Source organism: Symphalangus syndactylus, chromosome 7 (genome assembly GCF_028878055.3).
Source record: "Symphalangus syndactylus isolate Jambi chromosome 7, NHGRI_mSymSyn1-v2.1_pri, whole genome shotgun sequence".
Taxonomy (NCBI): Eukaryota; Metazoa; Chordata; class Mammalia; order Primates; family Hylobatidae; genus Symphalangus; species Symphalangus syndactylus.
The window spans coordinates 72246094-72265589 of record NC_072429.2 but is presented as its reverse complement, the minus strand read 5'-3'; the positions used below and the strand labels follow the sequence as shown (position 1 = coordinate 72265589).

Sequence of the window (19496 nt, the reverse complement as noted above, 5' to 3'; positions counted from 1 at the left end):
AATACGAGAAGGCTTCCAGGTCTGCAAAGACCGGAAAGCAGCTGCGCAGGAAGTTTTATGGGGCCCCAAGGCTCTGAGAGTGGGCTTGGTGGTATGGAAAACACATCCCAAGGGAAAAATCTGTGAACCGCACAGCTGTGGTTGGAAAAACAAAACGAAATAGGAAAAAAACTGCGCGGAACCGGACGTCATCAGCATTTCGCGGTATACACGAAGAAAACAACCGTAATCGGGTCAAAAGTGGAGTCGTGTCTCCCCAGTAACGAGAGTAAATGGGAACCCGACACGGGAGCTGCCAGCCAGACTGAGACGGAAAGTACTCCCAGCGCCATTTACTGCTCCCTCGCCCCGCCCCGTAGCCCCTCCTCCCGTCCGCCCAGCGCGCCAGCCAATCCCTTCGCGCCATCCCCTTCCCATCGCAGGCCCCGCCCCCGCGCCCGGAATGTTGATCCCCCGCGGCGTGACGCGAGCACGGCAGCTCCTCCCCTTGCGTCTCTGGCCTCGCCGGTCTTGCGGGGATGGTTCCATCATGGCGTCAATGCAGGTGAGAGGAGTTTGCTGCATCTGGGCGGGCCAGGGAGCCGCCGAGAGAGTGCCAGCGTTCGGGCGGGGGTGGCGTCCGCGATTCGGGGACACCCGGGCGGGTTCGGGATCGGTCCGGGTGGCCTGTTTTCCCTCAGCTCGGCGTCGGGGGAGGGGCAAGAGGCGGCGAGAGGCGTTGTGGGGGGTGCGGTATCCGTCGGTCGAAGCGGACACCAGCCGGCCGGGAAGTTGGGTGATAAAGGAGGCTTGGGGGAGAAAGGGCAAAGTCTGGCGTTGGCGGTCTCAGAATCGGCTCCCCGCACACACACACACACACACACACACACACACACACACACACACGGCCGCTGCCAGTCTGCTGCTCGCCAGCCCCAGGGTTGCCTTTACCCCCGCTGTCCCTGGCCCAACAGAAACAGCTGCGCCCGCGGTTGTTGCCGGGGCAGGGGTGGCGAGGGGCTGAGTGCGGGAGCCGGGAATGCGTCTCCGGAGAAGGCGGCTAGCTGCGGACGGCGCTTAGCGGCTTCTGCTCCGGCCTCCCACGCGGGGCCCCCCAGACTGCTCGGCCCCGTCCCTCTCTTCCCTTTGACTCTTAATCCTGTGCCCGTGGGTATCTTCTCTTTTTGTCAGCCTCAGTATTCTCGCGGACATTCCTCCAGCAGTCCACTGTCTCCTTCCTCTCGAAGCTGACCCGTGTCCACCGCCTGATGGGCGATCTCCCGAGAGTCGAGTCCTCAGCCCCCTTAAACCTCTCGGGATAGCTCGCGCTCTATTTTGTTTCCCTCTACAAGGCCCCACCCTTGCGGTCGCGATAAGGCTATACATCTCTGCCCTTATTCCCAGACCTTTAGTGGAACCTTAGTTTGGTAGGAGGCGTTTGTTAACCTGTGCCATATCCACCCGACTTAGCAAGGCGTGGTTTTCTGGCTTTCCAACTTAATTTACTCCTTTTTCCCGAATCTAGGGAGTTGTGGGTTTTTTGTTTTTTTGTTTCCAGGCAAAGATGGCAACCACAATTGTAATTTTGTAGAGATTGACTGCGTTATCTATAGCCTGCATTTAATTCACAGGTGAAGACCAGCGGTATCAAAGACATTGGAAGAGAAAACAGAACGCTCAATAGGAGTGTCAGCTGAATACCCTTTAGCGTTTTCATACTATCCCGTTGGGTAAAGAGACCACGTTCTCTTAGAAGTGTTTTTTGCTTTTGTTTCTGGAAGAAACAAGTCTCTGTTCCTCCTCCATTTTTTTCTTTTCTCTGCTAAAAGTGTTTTTCTTCCCTTTTCTGCATCTTCTTCCTCTTTTGTACAAATATAGCTTTGCCTCACATTTACTCCTGTGCTTTTATGTTATTCCCCTTTCAACCTGTTTTCCTTACAATATTCTCTTTACCTTGCTTCTCCCTCTGGACTTGCCTGCAGAACAGAAAAGTTTTATGTAACATTTCTAGTTGAAGAGATGTCACGAATGGTGCAGGGAAAAAACAGGAACAATTTCAGGAAACATTATACTTTACACTAGTCTCCCCAGAGACGTTAGAGAAGTTTCGTCATTTGAGGCCAAAAAAGGAACTGTGGAATGCTAGTTGAACAGTAGATGCAATAGGCTACATTACCACTTAAAGATTTTTATCTGTGTTAAAATTAAAACATTTTTTATGACAAGTTTAAGATTATCTGTATTAAGATTAAAACATTATTTGAGGCTAAACATTAAGATTAAAATCTACAACACTTGTATTTGACAAGAGAACATAGTGTGTCATCTGGTTAGATTTAGTATCTGGAAAAGGCAGATTTGTTTGTAAGAGAGGGGTTGGTAATCTTGAACTTTACATGGTGTCTTTTTTTTTTTTTCTTTTTTGAGATGGAGTTTCACTCTTGTTGCCTAGGCTGGAGTGCAATGGGGCGATCTTGGCTCACCGCAGCCTCCACCTCCCGAGTTCAAGCGATTCTCCCGCCTCAGCCTCCTGAGTAGCTGGGATTACAGGCATGCACCACCACACCCAGCTAATTTTGTATTTTAGTAGAGACGGGGTTTCTCCATGTTGGTCAGGCTGGTCTTGAACTCCCAAACTCAGGTGATCCGCCCGCCTCAGCCTCCCAAAGTGCTGGGGTTACAGGTGTGAGCCACCGTGCCTGGCCTACATGATGTCTTAAGAATTGGAAACGAATACTTGATTGACAGTGCAATAGTGCATTTTTCTATGCCCTAAGTATTACTATCAGACTGTCTTACTCTTTTAAGTTTTTCCTTCACCTTGTTCCATCGAAATCTTATCACTCTCTGTTCTTCTATGTTTTCTGGTTGGAGGAATGGAAAACGGATGCTTCCTATTTTTATTAAAATAAGTCGTTCCCTTTTATTTGTATTTTAAAATATCTAGTGCAGATTTGCTGGTAGTATCTTTAAGAATATTTTAATATATGTAAGTCAGGCTGTTTGAAAGACAACCCTACTGTCTGTGTGGTTATTCTGTATCTTTGTTATACAGAATTTATATCCTGACTATCTTAATGGCAACATTTGGCTCTTTTAAGACAACTATATTATACATAAATCTTCAATCAAATTATCAAATTTGTTTATTCACTGAGCCAGTTATCTTTTGGGGGACCTCTATGTGTCAGACACTTACCTAGCTGCTGTGGTTATAGCAATGAACAAAAGCAGACAAGATTTCTGCCCTTGTGGATTTAATAATAAATAGTCTGGTAAGAAGAGACAGATAAAAACAACGTATTTAAGTTAATTGTGTTTTGTTTTTTTTTGTGTGTGTGTGTGTGTGTGTGTGTGTGTGGAGATGGAGTCTCGCTGTGTTGCCCAGGCTGGAGTGCAGTGGTGCGATCTCGGCTCACTGCAACCTCCGCTCCCAGGGTTCTAGCAATTCTCCTACTGAGTCACCTGAGTAGCTGAATTACAGGCGCTGGCCACCACGCCCAGGTAATTTTTTTGTGTTTTTAGTGGAGACTGAGTTTTGCCATGTTGGCCAGGCTGGTCTTGAACTCCTGACCTCAGGCCATCCACTGGCCTCGGCCTCCCAAAGTACTAGGATTACAGGTGTGAGCCACCGCACCCGGCCAAGTGTGTTATTATATTAGAAGGTGATAGTGCAGTGGAGAAAAAACATGGAGGAAGGCTAGGAAATTGATCATTTGGGGATTTCGATTAGGAAAAAATAAGCTGTAACATGGAATGACCATGTCCTTAACCCAAAAAGCTTTTAGTAGATTTCTTTATCTTACCCACACCAGGATGTTGCTGCTGCTGAAAAAGTTACTTAAGCTCTATGAGGAACTGTATTTTTTTTTTTAAATGCCATATTATACAAATATAACATGGGATTTCATTACTTGATAATGAGTACAAGAAGTAAGGGTAGACTTTGAATTTCTTATTGGATAGTATGTATTTTAAAGTTGAGCTAGTAACTGCTTTAATGTATTCTGTCAGTGCGTCTCAAGCATCTTTTAGGTTCTGTCCACATAGAAAGTAAGTTTTGAATAGTACACTAAAGTAGATGAGATTGGGAGGCTAGAAGCACCTGGCAGGCAGCTTCTCATGAAACTCCTGGGACGGGAGATGAATATTCTGGCACACCTGTAAATGCTGGGGACGCTCTACTCCCTAATATTGCTAGAGTTCTGCCATATACAATTCAAGATAGTGGTTTTCAGACTTACGTGATCCCTTTGAGACATTCTTTACTCATTTTCTTTTTTTCTTTTCCTTCCTAGAAAAAAGTAATATATCACCAAGTAAGATTACAGTTAAATTATGTTTTAAGAAATGTTTTCATTTTTGGAGACAGGGTCTCACTGTGTCACCCAGGCTGGAGTGCAGTGGTGCTGTCTCGGCTTGCTGCAGTTTCAATCTCCCTGGGCTCAAGTGATCTTTTCCATCTCAGCCTCCTGAGTAGCTGTGACTACAGGTTTTTGTATTTTGTAGAGACAAGTTTCACTATGTTGCCCAGGCTGGTCTGGAACTCCTGGGCTCAAGCAGTCACCTGCCTTGGCCTCCCAAAATCCTGGCGTTACAGGCATGAGCCAATGTGCCCAGCCTTAAGAAACCATCATTAAGAGAATGTTATATTTGTGGCAATACCTAACATTGACAGGACTTAAACAGATCTACATTTAATTTTGGTAATTCTAAAAATCTTAAAATATTACATGAAAAGTTTCTTGTAGCAAATTTTTAGTTTTAGCATTTTAGGGACTCTGATTATTTGGTAGAAACTTTTATCCCTGAACTGCAGAAGCATTCTTTTATTGAAGTGAATTTTTATGTGATTCTAAACATTTTTGAAAGTGTAGCAGTATTGAGGTATTCTTTTCTCAGGTGAATCCTAAAATTTTATTTTTTTTTTGTTAAATGCTTTTTTTATATTTTATAACCTTTTTTTCTTTCCTATGGATTATTTAATGTTATGAAATACTTGACTTCCTGGATATAATTTCTGATTTTAGAATTTAACTGCTTCATTCAGACTTCTCCTAAATTAGCAATTTTAACGTATACCCTGTGTAATTTTCTTATTTGACATTCTAGAATTGTTAATTTTATATACAACCTCCTGTTACGTTGTGTCTTAAGATCTTAGAAAGTCAGTGCATAGTAGTTGATGTTTGTCAACTCTAAAAACAGTGATATATAGTTGAGATAAATGGTCAGTTGAATTACCGTTGTAAATTTTCTGCATTTACTTCCTCTCTTACCTAGCTGGGTCTTAGACTGTTAACTGTCAATTTGGAGGGATGGAAGGAGGTTGAGATTTAATAACAGGAGATAAAGTATGAATGTGTGCTTATTTTCAGACTTAGAAATAATGCATTATTTTGGATTATTCACAGCTTTTAAAATTTTTTCTCTCTGAGACAGGGTCTCACTCTGTCACCCAGGCTGGAGTGCAGTGACGCAGTCTTGGCTCACTGCACCCTTGTCCTCCCAGGCTCAGGTGAGCCTCCCACTTCAGACTCCCAAGCAGCTGGGACTATAGACATGCCACCATGCCTGGCTAATTTTTGTATTTTTTGTAGAGATGGGTTTTTTCCCTGTTGCTCAAGTTGGCCTTGAACTCTGGGACTCAGCCATCTGCCCACCTTGGCCTCCTAAAGTGCTGGGATTATTACAGGATGAACCATTGCCCCCAGCCCACTGCTCTTTGCTCAAGTAATTGGCTATAGTGATTGAGAGAAATGGAATATGGACTTTTACAGACATTACTGTTATAGTACTCATGTTGCCTTGACAGTTAGATACCACGTCTGTTTGTTGATGTCAGTATGAAAGGGTTACAGCATAATGAAAAGTTAGAAAATGGGCCAGCATGGTGGCTCAAGCCTGTAATCCCAGCACTTTGGGAGGCTGAGGTGAGCGGATCACCTGAGGTCAGGAGATCGAGACCAGCCCGGCCAACATGGTGAAACCTAGTCTCTACTAAAAATACAAAAAAAATTAGCCAGGCGTGGTAGAGCGCATGTGTAATCCCAGCTATTTGAGAGGCTGAGGCAGGAGAATCCCTTGAGCCCAGGAGGCGGAGGCGCCTCACAGTGAGCCGAGATCATGCCACTGCACTCCAGCCTGGGCGACAGTGAGACTCCAGCTAAAAAAAAAATAAAGGAAAAAAAAGGATTATTTTTTGAACAGTAAAAATTTACCATTATAATTTTACTCAGTACACAACTATACACATGAGAACAACTTTTTAAAATTTGATACATAAAGTAACCTTGTGTTATAAACTCAGGAATATTTCTTCTTATTTTTTTTAGCTATAAAAACTATAAAATAGTTTAGTAAATGCTTAATTCTTGACTGAAAAGTTACATAATTACACCAGTGATTTCTCTGTGATGCCAAACTGTGTTCATTACTTACACCTTCACAACATCAACAGATTTCAGAGCTTAGTTTCTAATCCTAGCTTCACTACTCAGTTACTGTGTAATTTTGAGTAAGTCACTTTCCAAATAAGTACATACTTACCAGCAGTTACTGCTGTGTCTCTATTAGAATGAAATTAGGTTAGTTGACTTCCTCTTTTATAAAGAATATGAAGATACTATGAAGAACATTACAGTTATGGCAAACACATGCAGCAAGAAAATAAGCCACTTTTTTGGTATATAAATGTGAATTTTAAATTATTTCTTTATAGGTACTAAACCTTACTATTATAGAATTGCTTAATAGACTGACCTAAAATAGAATAAAACTAATGCAGAATTTGCTATTTAGGCATGCTTTTTGAAGTGTTAAGTAATGGACAGATATTTACTGTAGTCACTGTGTGCACATTTAAGGGATAGAGGGAAAGTATTTTCTTCTGCCTTAATGAAGCAGGAGATCTAAAGCAGAAAGTAATATCAGATTATCCTTCAAGGCCGGCCATCGCGCCTGGCCTTCAAAGATAATCTTCATTATCGAGGAGAGTTTTTAAGGTGGGATGATCCCAGCATGGGACAAAAATTAGCTGGGTGTGGTAGCACATGCCTGTAGTCCCAGCTACTTGGGGGGCTGAGGTGGGAGGATCACCTGAGCTCAGGGAGTTCGAGGCTACAGTGAGCCAGGATTGTGCCACTGTACTCCAGCATGGGTGACAGAGTGAGACCCTGTCTCAAAAAATTTATATAAAAATAAAAAATAAAGTGCCACTGCACTCCAGCATGGGTGACAGAGTGAGACCCTGTCTCAAAAAATATATATAAAAATAAAAAAGTGGGATGATCTGGCATCTCTCTGAAAATATAGTTCTCCTTAGTATTTACCTAAATTAAGCATTTGTTAGATGAATTTTATTCCATCTTTATATTATTGCTGTCTGCTTCATTATGACTAGTATCTGCAGAATACTTGTTCATGTTTGTCAGGTATTAAAGTGTCCTCATTTGAAAGCCTTTATTTGTGAATGTAGTTCTTTGCTCACCAAGAAACAGCACATGCCTTCGAGTTGTTTTATTCTAAGAAAAGACTACTTTCATTTAGCTGCTTTTGTAAAACTTCATTAGAGATAAAGAACACAGGCTCTGTAACCAAAAGACCCAAATTCAGGTCCTGTTTCACTACTTTTTGGAAAGCTATATTGCACAAAAATCATTATGGAGTGTAGTGGGTAAGACAAAAACAGATTAGCAGATAGGTAAATATATAAAACTGCGTTTTTTATTTATCTTACCCAAACTTGTTTTCTGTAGTATTCTCCACGTTGTTATATAGGCAACTTCATTCCATTTGCTCAGCCAGAAACCTTGGGTTCATTCCACCCTACAGTCAAACCATTAGCAAATTTCTAGCCGCTCTGCTTTCAAAATATATCCAGAATTCAACTGTTTTGCTGAATTCCTGATGTAAATACAGATGACATCCTCATTTCTTGCCTGGATTATATTAGCAGTGTCATAGTTTTCCTACTTCTGCCCTCATCCGTTTACTTATCTCTTTAGATTCCCAGTAGATTCTTTCTAAACAAAAGTCATGTCATTTCACTCATAATCCTACTATGACTTCCTTCTCTTCCTCAGAATATAATCTAAAATTCATGTTATGGCCTAGGAGGCCTTAACCTCTTCCAGGTACTGATGTCTCTGTAGCCTTATTGGCCTCCTTGCTACTCCTGTTTGTTGTTTTCTCTATTTGGAATGCTCTTCTCACACATCTGGATGGCTTCCTTTTTTTTTTTTCTTTTCACTCAGAGCTTTGTTCAAATATCTTTTTTTTTTGTTTTTTTTTAAGAGAGCCCTTCCTGACTATCCAATATAAAATAGCTCTCCCATCCCAGCACTAATAATTTCCTTTACCTTGATAAATTCTTCATACCTTTGGCTATTATTTATTAATTAGCTTATTTACTATTTTCTTGGATGTAATCTAGTGCCTGACATGTAGGAGGGTTCGGTAAATGCTGAATAAATGAATAAGTGAGCACAGCTTTTGGAATCAGATAACCTTGGGTTTGAATTCTAGTTTTGTTGTTTAGTAGCTGTGTAACCTCCCACCCCCCAAATATAAAATAGGGATGATAAAAACAGATAGGTTATTTCATTTCCTGGATCTTTGGAATTGGTGAGTTATCTTTTAATGCTATATGTTTCCCATTTTAAGCTAACTCTACTAGATGCTTTTGTCTTTTTTTTTTTTTCTGATTTCTAGTCCCTGCACTAGCTATCAATGGAAAAAATAGATTTCCTTTATGACCATGTGTTACATGAGGTCTTTCTTTGTATTTTCAGACCACAGGAAGGAGGGTGGAAGTATGGTTTCCAGTAAGTGTGTTTTTTGCCAATCCTCTTCAAAACTTGAGAATTAGTCAAATAAAATTGTGAGCTATTAACGTCCATTTTGACATCCTTTTAATGCACAATTTTTAAAATATCCACATATCATAAAACTTACCCTTTTAAAGTATACAATTCAGTGTTTTTTAATATATTCAGAACCATCACTGCTGTTTGCAGAACATTTTCATCACCCCAGAAAAACTCCTTATCCATTAGCAGTCAGTCCCTATTTCCTCCTTTCCCCAGTGTCTGGAAACCACTCATCTATTTTTTGTCTCTGGATTGGTCTATTCTGGGTATTTTGTGAGAGTGGAATTATATATAACCTTTTGTGCCTGGCTTCTTTCACTTAGCTGTTTGTTTGAGACAGGTGAGACAGGGTCTCATTTTGTCGCCCAGGCTGGAGTGCAGTGGCACCATAGGCTCACTGCAACCTCTGCCTCCCGGGTTCAAGCGATCCTCCTGCCTCGGCCTCCCTAGTAGCTGGTACTACAGGCATGCACCACCATACCCAGCTAATTTTTGTAGTTTTTTTTTTTTCCCCTGAGACAGAGTCTTGCTCAGTCTCCCAGACTGGAGTGCAGTGGCACCATCTCGGCTCACTGCAACCTCCGTCTCCCAGGTTCAAGCGATTCTTCTTCCTCAGCCTCCCGAGTAGCTGGGACTGCAGGCGTGCGCCACCACACCCAGCTAATTTTTGTATTTTTAGTAGAGACGGGGTTTCACCATGTTGGCCAATCTGGTCTCTTACTCCTGACCTCAAGAGATCCACCTGTCTCGGCCTCTTAAAGTGCTGGGATTACAGGTGTGAGCCACTGTGCCCAGCTAATTTTTGTATTTTTGTAGAGACGGGGTTTAACCATTTTGGCCAGGCTGGTCTCAAACTCCTGGACCTTGTGATCCGCCCGCCTCGGCCTCACAAAGTGCTGGGATTACAGGCATGAGCCACTGTGCCCGGCCTTAAAAAAACTTTCATATAGACGGTTTCACTGTTGCCCAGGCTGATCTTGAAACTCCCAGTCTCAGCACCCCTCCTGCCTGGGCTTCCCAAAGTGTTGCGATGACTGGCCTGAGCCACCATGCCCAGTTCATAATGTTTCTGAGGTTCATCCATGTTGTAGCTTGTATGAATACTTATTGCTTTTCGTAGCCAAGTAATGGCCCATTTTTTGGTTATACCACAGTTTATCCATTCACCAGTTATTTAAATATCCGATATTTGTGTTTCCTGTTTTCATTCATCAATGAATTGACAGTTTGGATTGTTTCCCCTTTTTAGTTAGTATGAATAATGCTGTGAACATATATGTACAAGTTTTTATGTAGGCTTGTGTTTTAATTTGTTTTTGTTAATATACCTTGCGTGTAGGAGGACCTCAGTAAATGTTGAACAAATGGGTCATACAGTAACTCTGTGTTTTAACTTTCTAAGTCTATAGAGAAAAAACAATGATTTTTCTTATATACTCGCCCACAACACTTGATTCTCCTTTTCTGACACCAGATATGTGGGGTTTTTTTTTCCACACCAAACAATTTTTCCACGCCAGCTGGGTGTTCTGCAATTCATTTCTGGCATTAACCAGAGTTAAGGGCTCAGTCTCACAGGACTGGCCCCCACTTTAGACACCAGTCACAAGTTGTAGATTCCTAGGTTACCGACAACTTGTGTCCGACTTGGCTACAAATTGGAGGTTCCCACAACCCCCTTCTTGGGTTCATTAATTTGCTAGATGAGCTCACAGAAACCGGAGAAGACAGTATACTCACAATTGCCAATGTATTACAAAGGATATTTTAAAGGATGCAATTGAACAGACAGATGAAGCTATGCATATGTGAGTTTTTTTTTTTGTTTGTTTGTTTGTTTGTTTTTTGAGACAGGGTCTCGCTGTTGCCCAGGCTGAAGTGCAGTGGCGCGATCTCGGCTCACTGCAGGCTCCGCCCCCCGGGGTTCACGCCATTCTCCTGCCTCAGCCTCCCCAGTAGCTGGGACTATAGGTGCCCGCCACCTTGCCCGGCTAATTTTTTGTATTTTTAGTAGAGACGGGGTTTCACTGTGTTAGCCAGGATGGTCTCGATCTCCTGACCTCGTGATCCGCCCGCCTCGGCCTCCCATAGTGCTGGGATTACAGGCGTGAGCCACTGCACCCGGCCCCATATGTGAGGTTTGTAAGGGTCATGAACCCAGGAGCCTTTGGCCCCGTGGGATATGTGGCTATGTTCTTATTCACCAATTCAAAAGCTCTCCAAACTCTCCTTTCGGGTTTTTATAAGGCTTCATTACTTAGGCATAATTGATTAAATTATTGGCTATTGGTGTTCGATTCAACCCTGAGCCCCTCCCTTCTTCCCCAGAGATCCATGGGGTGGGGCTGAATGTTTCCACCCTCTAATCACATGATTGGTTCCTTTGGCTGTCAGTCCCCATTCTGAGGCTCTCCAGGAGCCCCCAGCCACCAGTCATGGTATTAACATATAAAAGGATATTTATAACTTACTAGATTCCAAGGGTTTTAGGAGCTAGATGAAGACCAAATATATATTTCTTGTTGTAAATCACAATACCACACTAAGGAATTGCCAAACTTTTCCACAGCAACTGCAGCATTATGCATTCCTGTGAGCAGTGTGCAAGAACTCCAATTTCTATGTTTGGCCAGTGTTTATTATGGTGGTTTTTCAGTGATAGCATCCTAGTGTGAAGTGGCATCTCATTGTGGTTTTGGTTTGCATTTCACTAATGACTAATGATGTATTAAATGTCTTTTCTTGTGCATGTTGGTATTTCGGTGGAGAAATATCTATTCAAATTTTTTGCCCATTAAATTTTTTTTTTTTTTTTTTTTTCTGAGACGGAGCCTCACTCTGTCACGCTGGAGTGGCTGTGGCATGATCTTGGCTCACTGAAACCTTCACCTCCCAGGTTCAAGCGATTCTCCTGCCTCAGCCTCCTGAGTAGCTGGGAATACAGGCATGTGCTACCACGCCTGGCTAATTTTTTTTTTTTTTTTTTTTTTTTTTTTTTTTTTTTGAGACAGAGTCTCGCCCTGTTGCCAGGCTGGAGTGCAGTGGCGTGATCTCGGCTCACTGCAACCTCTGCCTCCCAGGTTCAAGCGATTCTCCTGCTTCAGCCTCCCGAGTAGCTGGGACTACAGGCGTGTGCCACCATGCCCAGCTAATTTTTGCATGTTTAGTAGAGATGGGGTTTCACCCCGTTGGCCAGGATTAGTCTCGATCTCTTGAGCTCGTGATCCATCCACCTCAGTCTCCCAAAGTGCTGGGGTTACAGGCATGAGCCACTGCACCCGGCCCTAGTTTTTATATTTTAGTAGAGATGAGGTTTTGCCATAATGGCCAGGCTGGTCTCGAACTCCTGGCCTTAAGTGATCCACCCGCCTCAGCCTCCCAACATGCTGAGATTACAGGCGTGAGCCACCGCACCTGGTCCTAAACAATTTGTCATTTTGTTGAATTGTAAGAATTCTTTATATATTTAGACACCATGTCCTTTATTAGACATTATTTATTACATTCGCAAAAATTTCCTCTTTTTTTTTGAGACGGAGCCTTGCTCTGTCGCCAGGCTGGAGTGTGGTGCTGTAATCTTGGCTCACTGCAACCTCTGCCTCATGGGTTCAAGCGATTCTCCTGCCTCAGCCTCTTGAGTAGCTGGGACTACAGGTGTGTGCCACCACACCTAGCTAATTTTAGTCTCGATTTCCTGACCTCGTAATCTGCCCACCTCTGCCTCCCAAAGTGCTGGGATTACAGGCATGAGCCACCGCGCCCAGCCAATTTCCTTTTTTTCTGTGGGCTGTGTTTTCATTTTCTTGATAGTATCATTTGAAGGACAAAAATTAATTTTGGCAAAATTTATTTTTTTTTCTTTGTGTATTTGGTGTCATATCTAAGAAATCACTGCCTAATCCAGGGGGTGATGGAGATTTGCATCTGAGTTTTTTTCTGAAAATATAATAATTCTGGCTTTTACATTTGGGTCTTTGATTCATTTTGAATTCATTTTTGCATATAATGTAGGGATTATTTAGTTTCATAGTATTAATATGGCAGCTTGTTTTCCGTTTGAAGTTGTATAGGACCAAGCTGAGAGTCCATCAGGTTTGATAGTATCAAGTTGGATTCAGGTTACTTCTCTGGGTGAGTGGAGAGCTGTTTCTCAGATAAGAATTTACATTGCAGTCCTACTATTAAAAAATGTGATTGTAGTATAAAATATTGCTGAGAAAAAAAAAAATATATATATATATATTTTTTAGACCAAGTCTCGCTTTGTCACCAGGCTGGAGTGCAGTGGCACGATCTTGGGTCACTGCAACCTCCGCCTCCGGGTTCAAGCAGTTCTCCTGCTTCAGCCTCCCGAGTAGCTGGGACTACAGGCGCGCGCTGCCACACCTAGCTAATTTTTGTATTTTTAGTAGAGACGGGGTTTCACCGTGTTGGCCAGGATGGTCTTGATCTCTTGACCTCATGATCCACCTGCCTTTGCCTTCCAAAGTGCTGGGATTACAGGTATGAGCCACCGCTCCTGGTCTGCTGAGAATATTTTTGTGTTCACCTATAAGCCTTTATTGTAATTAAAAGAGGCGTTATCAACTTCAGTCTTTAGACTTAGAAAATCTTTGAGCCAGAGGGCATCTCAGGTGTCATCTAGTCTAACCACCTTGCCTTTTCTGTAAATATTGCTGCATTTTATTAGAGATAGTCTATAAGATAAAATTTAAAAAATTTTTAAATTACAATAGTCTTTTTTACTACATGAAAGGAACATATATAAAGGAAATCGAGTAATAGGTTTTAAAAATAGAGATCTGATAAAAGAAAACTTGTTACATTCTTAGGAAAACCAATTTAAGGATTCTAGTGGAGAAAATTACCTCGTTGGGCATATTTTTTGTTCGTTTTGAGACAAGGTTTTACTCTCATCCAGGCTAGGGTATGCAGTAGTGCAGTCACGGCTCACTGCAGCCTTGACCTCCTGGACCCAAGCGATTCTCCCACCTCAACCTGCTGAGTAACTGAGACTACAGGTGCACACCACCACACCTGGCTAATTTTTGTATTTTTGGTAGAGATGAGGTTTTGCCATGTTGCCTAGGCTGGTCTTGAACTCCTGGGCTCAAGCAGTCCTCCTGCCTCAGCCTTCCAAAGTGCTGGGGTTACAGACATAGAATTCATTTCTTTATAACAATTAGTTTAGGTTACCTTGATTTGTTTCTATAGTCCAGCCTCATTATTCATGATTTCCGTATTTGTGAATTCACGTCTTCGTGACACTTGTAACCCTAAAACTGATACTTGCAGTGCTTTTTTTTTTTTTTGCCGTTTGCACACTTAAAGAGCAGTGAAGAATTTGCCATTCTATGCACACACTCCCAGCTGAGATCAAACAAGACTACACTCAGCTCATATTCAGTTATTTTTGAGGTCTATTTTGTGCCACATTATTTCGCTTTTTTGTGCTTTTTGTTGGTAATTTCACTGTTTAACTTATGTGCTGTCTAGTGTTCCTGTGTATATGTGAAGGTTGTGCTGTGCCTTTTGGAGAAAATTTGTTCAGGCATGCGTTATAGTGCTTTTGGCTGTGAGTTTGATATTAATCAACAATATATAGTAAATAAGAGGCTGGGCATGGTGGCTCATTCCTGTAATCCCAGCACTTTGGGAGGCTGAGGTGGGTGGATCACTTGTCAGGAGTTTGAGACCAGCCTCAACATGACGAAACCTCATCTCTACTAAAAATATCCCCTCACCCCCCCGCAAAAAAAAAAAATTTGCTGGGCATGGTGGCATGCACCTGTAATCCCAGCTACTCGGGAGGCTGAGGCAGGAGAATTGTTTGAACCTGGGAGGTGGAGGTTGGATTGCAGTGAGCCAAGATCATGCCATTGCACTCCATCCTGGGCCATAGAGTGAGACTCTGTCTCAAAAAAGAAAGTCTTTAGACAAACACAAACAAGTTACTTTTGATTGGTTGAAGAAAATAATGTGACCAGAGACTGGCAGGAATCTAACCCTATATTTCCTCTAACTGTGGATTCCATATTTACTAATTCAGTGTTTGCCACAACTTTGTAGAGAGCTTAACTACTGTGAATAATGAGAAATGACTGTATTTTAATTAAAAAAAAATTTTTTTTTGAGACAGTCTCACTCTGTCACCCAGTGCAATGGCATGATCTTGTCTCTCTGCAACCTCCCAGGTTTAAGTGATTCTCGTGCCTTAGCCGTCCAAATAGCTGGGATTACAGTCATGCGCCACCATGCCTGGCTAATTTTTGTATTTTTAGTAGAGACGAGGTTTCGCCATGTTGGCCAGGCTGGTCTTGAACTCCTGACCTCAATCTGTCTGCCTGTCTCAGCCTCCCAAAGTGCGGGGATTACAGGCGTGAGCCACTGTGCCCAGCTGTATTTTGATTTAAGTTTCAGTATACTTTTGATTTGAAAGTATTGAAGTCCAGTTAAAACTAGTAAAAGGTACTGTTGCTACATCCAGGTTTCTTGTTTGATTCTTTCATTTTCTACTGTAGATCATACCTTCCTCCTTTTTTTTTTTTTTTTTTGAGTTAACCATGCAGTTCAAACCAGTGGTTTCCAACTTTGATATCACATCGAAATCACCTGGGAAACTTTAAAAAAATACCATCCCCAGGTTATGATTTAATTGCTCTGGAATGCATCCTGGGTATTGTAATTTTTCTTAGCTCTTCAGGTAATTCTTTTTTTTTTTTTTGAGATGATGTCTCTGTCACCCAGGCTGGAGTGCCCTGGCATGATCTCGGCTCACTGCACCCTCTGCCTTTCAGGTTCAAGTGAGTCTTTTGCCTCAGCCTCCCGAGTAGCTGGGATTACAGGCACTCACCACAATGCCTGGCTATTTTTTGTATTTTTAATAGAGACGGGGTTTCTCACCATGTTGGCCAGGCTGGTCTCGAATCCTGACCTCACATGATCTGCCCGTCTTGGCCTCCCAAAGTGCTAGGATTACAGGCGATAGCCACTGCACCTGGCCTTCAGGTAATTTTAATGTGCAGCCAAAGTTGTAGACTCACCTTCACTACAATGCAGGAATTTAGGTGTGCCAATTATGTAAATTGGGTAAGTTGTAATACATCTCCTTGTACCTGTTTTAGAGTTCAGGAAACATTTCAAAGTTTAATCCTCTTGAAAGATTTAAGAATCAAATTTGAGATTGGAAATATCTATATTTGTTTTGTTCCTACATAATTATAGTTCTGTCAAAGACCACCCATTTCCCGTACATATCTGAGCACTTATTGACTGTCTTATCAACTTTAGTAAAATGTTTTGTTTGATGGCTATTTTATACAACAAACAAAGTATCTGTCATGAGAGTTTTTTGTGGAGCAGTTTTAGTGAACTGAGTACATTAAGATGTGGCTATGGGGTGGTTCCATAGGCTCAGTAATGAGCTCAGTGATTCTTCTTTAATGCCAGTAGAGTCCACCTAAACAAAATTTAAAAATATTTTATTATATCATGAATTGTTGGAGTTGAATATGCATAAAAATCTCATTTAAAACATAATCTGGGCTGGACACGATGGCTCATGCCTGGGATCTCAGCACTTTGGGAGGCCAAGGTGGGAGGATTGCTTGGAGCCAGGAGTTGAGACCATCCTGAGCAATGGCAGGACTCCATCTCTACAAAAAATAACAAAAGTAATCTTAGGGGCCTGTATCAAACCATATCAGGGCCCAGTACCAAGAATAGTCCTTTCTAGGTACTTGGAAAGATATTCTTGTTTTTAAGTCTTTTTGCCCTTCATTGGGGTCATTATTATTGCTAGTCCTTGTATCTCCCATTCTACAACCTATGTTGAACTTATCCGTCCACTAAAATTCTTGAGAATCAAGTTGTTTATGACTTTGGCCCCTGGGCTTATATCTCTCTTGTCCTTATGGATATTACTGCATATGTGGAGATTCTGTCAGTATCCTTTACTTGCTAGGAATATTTAGCAACTATTATTAGTGACTTTTTATGTTGAATTTCCATTTTATTTTTATTATTTTTTTAGAAATAGGACCTCACTCTGTTGCCCAGGATGGAATGCAGTGGTACAACTGTACCTTACTGTAACCTTGAACTTCTAGGATCGAGGGATCCTTCTGCCTCAGTCTTCCAAGTAGCTAGGACTACAGGTACATGCCACCATGCTCAGCTAATTTCTAAAATATTTTGTAATGTTGCCCAGGTTGGTCTCAAACTCTGCCTCAAGCGATCCTCCTCCCTTGGCCTCCTGAGGTGCTGGGGTTACAGGCATAAGCCACCATGTCTAGCCTGAATTTTCATTTTGAATTCTGGGCAGTTTCGATAGCTCCCTGTCTTGTTTTTTTTATTGTTCCTAGGTTTTTTGTTTGTTTGTTTTTAAAACTTACCTAGCAGGTAATTTAGTTAGCTCCTCCACTCTTTGAACTTTCTTCCTGAATTCAAATTTTACTCAAAATCCACTTTAGTTCTTTGTAACTCAATACTTTGACATCATAAATCCACCAACCTTAGCCTCATCCTCACAGCTGTAAATACTTTTTAGTACCTTGTGTGCCCCCGTATCATGTTTTACCTCTTTCATAGGGTTTTTCACTTCTGCCTTGTAGCTATTATAAAGACACTTTGTCTTTATTAGATTTTTAACTCAATGAGGGCAGTGCTTACTGGCAATCATTACTCCAATGTTTTCTGGGTTAATAAATAGAACAAAGATAAATAGTACTGTTTTCAAAATAGGCCAGAAGTGATAGGAAAACACAGTTGAGTATATTGCCTTCTTGCCTTATCTCTGATTCCATTGCTGTCTTTTTCTTCTGCCTTGTCCCAGTTAGAGAAAGTAAAGAATTGGGTTGAAAAGGAAAATTTATACAGCATTTAAAAGTCAGGGTAAGCTTCCTGTTAACGATACACGTCTTTCAGCCCAGTTAATATTTGGTTGGTAATTCTTTCACTTTGCAGATAATGCTTCAATGAGAGTATCTTTTCTTCCCCCACCCCCTGCCCCCGGTAGTAGATTTTTTCTTAAGCTTCCTGTATGTAACCCTTACTGACAGCAAGTAATTTAGCAAGTAATTTTAGGTCTTGCTTCATTGATAGTAAGATTATGTGATTGCTTTCTTTCCAAACTCAAATGTGTTGTGTCTCTGTATACTTTTCCTCATTTCTGAAATGGTATTCCTTTACCAAATGTTTTATTTTTAAGATGTGTCTGAGAGTAGAACTGTATGTGCTGAGGGGAGATGGGAGTATTTTGGTATAGGGAGTTTGTGTTTGGTTCTTTTAGATGTTGCAGAGGACAGAACATCTGTTAATGTCTATGAAATATAGATTGGGTTTCTGAAACAAAACAAAAGTTACAGCTTTTGCATGATGATAGAGCTTTACTTCAGATTATTCTAATTTACTGTTAACCCTTGAACAACAGGAAGCGAACTACCTGTGCAGTCAAAAATCCATATATAACTATACTTCTCAAAAACTTAAGTACTAATAGCTTACTGTTAACTGGAAACCTAACCTACAAGATAAACAGTTGATTAACACATATTTTATGTGATAGATGTATTATATACTCTATTCTTACAATAAAGTAAGATAGAGAAAAAATGTTATTAAGAAAATCATGAGTTCAAATATATTTACTATTCATTAAGTACTCTGTCACCCAGACTGGAGTGCAGTGGCGCAATCTCAGCTCACTGCAGCCTCCACCTCCTGGGTTCAAGTGATTCTCCTGCTTCAGCCTCCCCAGTAGCTGGGATTACAGGCTCGCGCCACCATGCCCAGCTAATTTTTGTATTTTTAGTAGAGATGAGGTTTCACCATGTTGGCCAGGGTGGTCTCAAACTCCGGGCTTCAAGTGATCCCCCTGCCTCAGCCTCCCAAAGTACTGAGATTACAGGCGTGAGCCACCATTCGCAGCTGGTCACAAAAATCTTTATCCTTGTTATAGGCTGAGAAGAGGAAGAGGAGGGTTTGGTCTTGCTGTCTCAGGAGTGACAAAGGCAGAAGAAAATCCATGTATAGTGGACCTGTGCAGTTCAAACCTGTGTTGTTGAGGGTCAGCTGTGCTTGAAGAAATTGCTCAGTTTAGAAGACTCTCACCAAAAAGAAAGCAAAAAAACCACCACGCACACACACACATGCACACACACACACACACACAAAAACCCCCCCAATGATAGGGAAGGTTGGTTCAGTCCTTGCAAGCCTTGCAAGTTTGTGATGAAAATAAGTGCAAGTAACAAAGTTAAGACAGTTAATGGTGATGGCTTGGAAAGGATTACCCCTGATCCTAAATAGTAAAAATAGTATTAAAAGGTCCTAGCTGCTGCTTTTTTTTTTAGCACTTTTTCTAATGTTGACTTTTTTTTGTGTATCTGCTTATGACTGAAGTCAGATTTTTCTTTTAAAAATATTTTTTTCTCAAAAAAAAAAATACATATTTTTAAATTATTTTAAATCTTTATGAACTGGCAACAGTTAATATACTGAATTTTTAAAAATTCAGCTGCTGTAGTTTTAATAATTGAAAATGAAAGTTAAACTGATAATTTCTTGAATTGGCAACGTAGGATGTCAAAATTGATTTTATAAATCAGTGTTTGTACTTTTCATATTTCTTAATTCCTTCTTAGAATG

At 41.4% G+C, this 19496-nt stretch overlaps 1 protein-coding gene across 7 annotated transcripts in view; it reads left to right on the top strand.

Moving 5' to 3' along the window:
- The first annotated feature begins 442 nt into the window (after nt 1-442).
- Nucleotides 443-19496, top strand: part of UBE2W (ubiquitin conjugating enzyme E2 W) — an 85632-nt gene continuing 66578 nt past the window's right edge. For 4 of the 7 annotated variants that reach the window (XM_055286533.2, XM_063642836.1, XM_063642837.1 and 1 more), the window contains exon 1: nt 443-544. In XM_055286533.2, coding sequence (XP_055142508.1) covers nt 443-544 — 102 coding nt within the window. Of the gene's footprint in view, nt 545-8771; nt 8805-16881; nt 17006-19496 lie in introns of those variants that run through there. The other 3 variants (XM_055286531.2, XM_055286527.2, XM_063642840.1) reach the window with 3 other exon arrangements.